This window comes from Triticum aestivum, chromosome 7A (genome assembly GCF_018294505.1).
Source record: "Triticum aestivum cultivar Chinese Spring chromosome 7A, IWGSC CS RefSeq v2.1, whole genome shotgun sequence".
Lineage (NCBI taxonomy): Eukaryota > Viridiplantae > Streptophyta > Magnoliopsida > Poales > Poaceae > Triticum > Triticum aestivum.
Genome location: NC_057812.1, coordinates 541,516,064 through 541,522,143, shown reverse-complemented (window position 1 = coordinate 541,522,143; position 6,080 = coordinate 541,516,064). Strand labels below are relative to the sequence as shown.

Sequence of the window (6,080 nt, the reverse complement as noted above, 5' to 3'; positions counted from 1 at the left end):
AGGAATTTGAGCAAATGGGTGATCCTATCTAACTTTCAGAGAAGAATCCGGTGACGTTTGAGGATTTTTTTTTCTTCCAAATATCAACAAATAACCATCGAGCAACTCATGAACAACTTCAGAATGATCTGGTTGAGTATTTGTGGGCACTTCGAGGGAGAGCTAAAAAACATGTCCGGATAAGTTGATTCAAAATTGAACTATTTTACTGGAAAACTTCATGTGTGAATTGTAATATTTATATTTAAATTATTGTGCATTGAAATATTTACACAACATGATTAGGGATGAATGTTGATATTTATCTTAAACTATTTTGAGTGCTTCAGATATAGGAAATGAACACGAGCGGACATTTGGTGCACCGTGTTCCATGGCCGCACAGCGTTGAAATTACCCTTGCATGCAAGCACTTTGGCTCTAGGTACTTGGCACTTGCCAAAGGCAGCATCCTTCGCCGGCAGGTCAGGTGAAACTGAGGTGAGAAGATGTGGTGGGTACCTAGAGGGTGCTTCCCTTCATCTTCCATGGATCCACCTGCATCCGCACATTTATCATTTACTCACGCTGCCTCATCACTACCCAACTCCCTCTCGTGTGAGTGGGCCAACTTGGTCGCTTCCTTTCTCTGTTCTCCTCCTATATATTGTCTCAACACGGACATACACTCTCCCCAAAGCAGCTCGCTTAGCTACCAAGTGTACTCTCTCTCTCTCCTCTCACCAGGAGGGAGCACCTAGCTCTAGCCAGCCAGCTCCGCGGAGCAACAATGGCCAGCGCCTCCTTGCTCCCGGCCATGGCGCTGCTGCTCCTGGCAATGGCGGTGGCCTCCTCCGACGCGCAGCCCTCCCCCGGCTACTACCCGAGCTCGAGGTTCAGGCCGGTGGTGTTCAACCGCGCGTACAGCAACAAGTGGGGCCCGCAGCACCAGACGCTCTCCGGCGACCATTCGGCCATCACCATCTGGCTCGACAAGACCTGCGGTACGTGCAATTTTTTTCTTCTTCTTTGCGCATCTCTGGAAAGACTGCCAATTGTTTTTAAAATTCAACCAGTAGTATAGTTTAGGTGCATGCATGCATGTATATTTGGCTCTTGTTTTTTTGGCAACAGTGTCACCGACGCACGTACTAGTACGTGAATTCACTGTTCAGGCCCGTGCTGTAGCGAAAGAGACGTCACTAGCGCCACGTTGAATCGTCGGTGTCACCTGTGTCGAATCTGAAGCACGGGCACAGTGCGTTTTCCCTTTTGGTAATGGAGGAGCCCCCGGCCTGTGCATCGCACGGCGATAAGCACAGTGCGGTTTGGGCCACCACGGACGTGGCAGCAGTGATAGATCACTGTTGTCTACTCTTATGCTGATCTATGGAGGGATTGATTTGCTGCTGCTTGATTATGTTGGTGAACATTCCCTCGCCTCACATCTGATCTGATCTATGCAGGTAGCGGGTTCAAGTCGAAGCATGCGTACAGGAACGGCTACTTCGCCACCCGCATCAAGCTCCCCGCCGGCTACACCGCCGGCACCAACACCGCCTTCTACGTAAGCACCATACACATATATTCTCTAGATAATGCAACGTTGATTAGTACTGGCAGTAACAGGTTAACTGATACGCGCGCGCAGCTGTCCAACAACGAGGCGCACCCCGGGTTCCACGACGAGATCGACATGGAGTTCCTGGGCACCATCCCCGGCGAGCCCTACACGCTGCAGACCAACGTGTACGTCCGCGGCAGCGGTGACGGGCGGATCATCGGGCGGGAGATGCGGTTCCACCTCTGGTTCGACCCCACCGCCGGCTTCCACACCTACGCCATCCTCTGGAACCCGGACGCCATCACCTTCTTCGTGGACGACGTGCCCGTCCGGCGGTACGAGCGCAAGACGGAGCTCACCTTCCCGGACCGCCCCATGTGGGCGTACGGCTCCATCTGGGACGCCTCCGACTGGGCCACCGACGACGGCCGGCACCGGGCCGACTACAGCTACCAGCCGTTCGTGGCGCGCTTCGACCGCTTCGTGGTCGCTGGGTGCGGGGCCGGCGCCCCGCCCTCGTGCCGCCCGGCCCGGGCGTCCCCCGCCGGCACGGGGCTCACGCGGCAGCAGTACGCGGCGATGCGGTGGGCGCAGCAGCGCCACATGGTCTACTACTACTGCCAGGACTTCCGGAGGGACCGCTCGCTCACGCCGGAGTGCTGAGGGATGGAGCCCGTGAACGGAACGGACGGTGGCGCGCGTGCCTTGGTTAATTTCGTCGTGTGTTTGCTTGCTATACTACGGCGCTCCTACCGCGAGCTCCTCCTACCTACACTTTGCTTCTTCTTTTTGGTTTGGATCTCAGAGAGTAAAGGGTGTGGCTGCCCTACCGCTGCTGCCTGCCTGCGTGTGGCTGAGCATGAGCTAGGCCGGTGGTTGAGGCGTTGGTCGTTGGCATATTGCCAAAAAGGGTCCCGTGTCTTTCCATCTCTTTCGTTTTGGTTGGTGCCTACTTTTCGTTTCACATGTATGTATGCCCCGAAGGGGCAAAGGCGCATGATTCATGGCATACTATCATTCATGCCCACTGTAATGCAGAGTACTCTAATATGTTCTCCATATTTGTGATTTATGTATACTATTGCTTCAAGACATGGCTTGATCGAGGCCGAGGCCGGCGCGTGTAGGCGCGGACAGGCGTTAGAATAATCTGAGGTGTATGTCGATTCGTCAAAGACAAGCAATCACATTATGACTTTGTCCTGAAATGGCAGGCAATTGCGCTCAGAGTAAGATGGAAATGGCTCAAGAGGACCGATGCCCAACGCCCATGGCAAGGACTGCCTTTGATGAAGGATGATGATGCTAAAGAGGTGTTTGATGCGTTGGTCAATACCAGAGTAGGGTCGGGCGAGTGGGTGCTTTTCTGGAAGGACGGGTGGATTCATGGAGTGGCGGCAGCGGACATTGCACCATTAGTGGTCGCCTTGGTCCCGGCCAGGACGGCAAATAGACGCACGATGCATCAGGCACTCGATGACGCGAGCTGGACACATGACTTTGAGGCAAACACCTCCTTGACGGCCCTCATACAGCTCATGCATCTTGGTCATGCGATTAACACGGTGGTGAGGGATCCGGATCAACCAGATAGTTTCACTTGGCCACTCACGACGACGGGCTCCTACTCGGCCAAATCGGTCTATCACTACCTCTGCTCCGAGCTGACCAGATCGCCCACTGCGGATTGCACTTGGAGAAGCTGGGCACCGCTCAAATGCAAGCTATTCGTCTGGCTTGCCTTACAGAACAGATTGTGGATGTCGGACAGGAGAGCCAGGCACGGGCTACAAGGCCAACCGTCGGCCTGCTATACGTGCTTGCAGGCGGAGGATAATGTGGAACACATCCTGGCAAACTGCACCTATGCCCAGGAAGTGTGGCACGGAGTGTTCGGCCTTCTTCAGATTAACGTGCAAGGGCCACTAGAGGCGGATGAGTTCACGGAGTGGTGGCTCGCAGCGTGCACGGGTTTCAATGAAGCTGACCGAAGAGGTTTTGACACGATGGTGACAGCAGTAGCATGGGCCCTGTGGAAGCAGAGGAACACTAGAGTATTCAGTAGGACCAATGAGCACAAGACGGCGTTCGACCTTCCATTCATGATGCTGGATGAAATCGCTGAGTGAAAGATGGCGGGTGTGGGCGTCGGAGGACTACAACGCTTTTGTGAGAAGTTAGTTTAGGATAGTGAGGCGTTGGTGTCGCGTGTGTTGTATCGTCCTTCGTGTTCGCACCTAGGACGCAATCTTGTAATTATACTTCTCTCTTCTGTAAATCTATGGTATGCCATTGACGTACTCTCGAAAAAACATTATGACTTTGTTTATCGGTTTCGTTCTTCAGCATTGAAAATGAAATCAGGGGCGTGCCCCTCAATTTGGAAATAAAATCACATGAGCATGAACAACGAAACCGAAATTTGATAACGAGGTTGATCAACATGGCTACATCTCTCAGACATGACTACATACGCTCCTCCCATTTACGAAGCAACATATTACAATCGACGATAAGCCCATCGAGGCCATCAAACAGGCCTTTGACCATCCGTCATGATCGGTCTGGTCACCCCTAATACATGTGATGTACCGTCCCTCTTGTAATCTTTGTCTAGCCCGCCATCTTATGTCTAGTCTAAATAAAGGCCTACCAGCTTATGTCTAGCCAAATCCTATTCGGCACCTTAAGCGCCGAATATAGGCATTATGGTACACGGCGCACACCCTCCCCGTACGCTAGGTTTCGATAGCGGGCCGGCCCATATGATCGTTCTCTGTTTCTATAAAAGAGAAAAAGTGCGTGCCAGCCGGATTCGAACCAGCGACTAGATTCTAAAGACTTCAACGCCATAACCACCCGACCAACGAACCTTAAGTGTCAAAGAGTGGTTTGTTTGGCCTTTTCTTCTTTTTTATTTTCTTCTATGTCCCTTTTACATTTTTCTCAAAGTTGCGAACTTTTTTTGCGAAAGAAATTCGTGAACCTTTTTCCTGATAGTAGATGAACTTTTTTTCAAATTCGTGAACATTTCTCAAAATTGATAAACTTTTTTCAAAATCGATGAACTTTTTTTCAAATTTGTGAACTTTTTTTCTGGAAAGTGGGTGAACTTTTTCAAAATCAATGAACTTTTTTCAAATTTAATGAACTTTTTCCAAATTCAATGAACTTTTTTCAAAATTTTCTAGACTTTTTTCATAATCCCGAACTTTTTTCAAATCTGGCGAACTTTTATTTCAACTTCGATGAACTTTTTTCCAAATTCGATGAACTTTTTTCAAATCCGATAAACTTTTCTTCAAAATCGATGAACTTTTTTCGTATTCGATGATTTTTTTTCAAAATTGATGAACTTTTTTTGAATACGATGAACTTTTTTTTGAATCCGATGAACCTTTTTTCAAATCCGATGAAGTTTTCTTCAAAATCGATGAACTTTTTTTCATATTCAATGAACTTTTTTAAATTTGATGAACTTTTTTCAAATTTGATGAACTTTTTTTCGTATTCAATGATTTTTTTTCAAAATTGATGAACTTTTTTGCAAATTCGGTGAACTTTTTTTCGAATTCGATGAACTTTTTCCTAAGAACCAGAGTATGTACTGTAGAAAACCGGTTGGTTTTTTCCTAAGAGAAATCATGACATAATGTAGCAATTCTCGAGAAGAGAAAAAAAAGTGATCAAGCGTGCTGCGTGAACCAGCGATCGAGCGATCGAGTGGGCGGCTAGCGAGCGGGAGCCAGCGCGCGTTGCTGGGCCAAGCCCATGCAAGCGACGCAGCGGGCGCTGGGTTCGCTAGCGGGCGCTGAAGGCGCTGGCGAGGAGCTCTCTTATGTCTAATCTAAATAAGGTCACAACCAGGCCAAACTTGGGCCCCAGCAAGCTGTTAACCCATTTGTGTCAGCCTGCCACACTCCTCCATTTTTCTCACGTCGGGCCGTATCCAACAGGCCACATTGGCATTACCCAATGCGACCGTGAATCCTATTGGACGCCCGTGTGCGGCAAGCTGCCGAGGAAACGCTCACAGCTGTTTCCGTTCGCGTGCATGTTGGGCCGGCCCACTACGGGTTCGCATGCTTCTTTTTCGTTCGCTGCTTTTCTTTCGTTAGTTTTTTTTCTTCCATGTTTTGGTTTTCTTTGTTGTTTTTTTCTTCTGGTTTTGTTCCGGTTTTCTTCTTCTAGTTTTGTTTATGTTTCTTCTGGTTTGGTTTTCTCTTGTTTCTCTTCTGGTTTTTGGTTTTTGTCCTGTTTTCCTCTTTTGGTTTTGGTTTTTTTTCTTTCGGTTTTGTTTTTTCAACGAATATACAAATGCTCAATATGTTTCTTAATTTTGTTCATTGTATATATTACATAATGTTCAGTGTGTATTCGTAAATTGTTCAACGTTCTTTTACAAATGTTCAGTGCGTATCCGAAAATTGTTCAGCGTGTATATTCATATTTTCAAAAAAGTTCATCGTATATTCAAAAAAGTTCATCGTGTATTATTTAAAATGTTCAACTTATTTTAAGAAAATGTTCAACGGAT

General features: G+C 48.3%; 1 protein-coding gene across 1 annotated transcript; it reads left to right on the top strand.

Annotated features, from left to right (window-relative positions):
- The first annotated feature begins 664 nt into the window (after positions 1–664).
- On the top strand, positions 665–2,633 carry LOC123148044 (probable xyloglucan endotransglucosylase/hydrolase protein 32). Its single transcript, XM_044567400.1, has 3 exons — positions 665–983; positions 1,446–1,546; positions 1,631–2,633. The coding sequence occupies exons 1-3, from the start codon at positions 770–772 to the stop codon at positions 2,204–2,206; spliced, it is 891 nt and encodes a 296-aa protein (XP_044423335.1). The 5' UTR covers positions 665–769; the 3' UTR covers positions 2,207–2,633.
- Positions 2,634–6,080: the final 3,447 nt, after the last annotated feature.

What these genes read in the sequence shown, in the direction of transcription:
- LOC123148044 (XM_044567400.1), top strand. Translation starts at nt 770, where the DNA reads ATGGCCAGCGCCTCCTTGCTCCCGGCCATGGCGCTGCTGCTCCTGGCA. An exon ending in CTGGCTCGACAAGACCTGCG is followed by an intron (nt 984 to 1,445) that starts GTACGTGCAATT and finishes TGATCTATGCAG; the next exon opens with GTAGCGGGTTCAAGTCGAAG. An exon ending in GCACCAACACCGCCTTCTAC is followed by an intron (nt 1,547 to 1,630) that starts GTAAGCACCATA and finishes ACGCGCGCGCAG; the next exon opens with CTGTCCAACAACGAGGCGCA.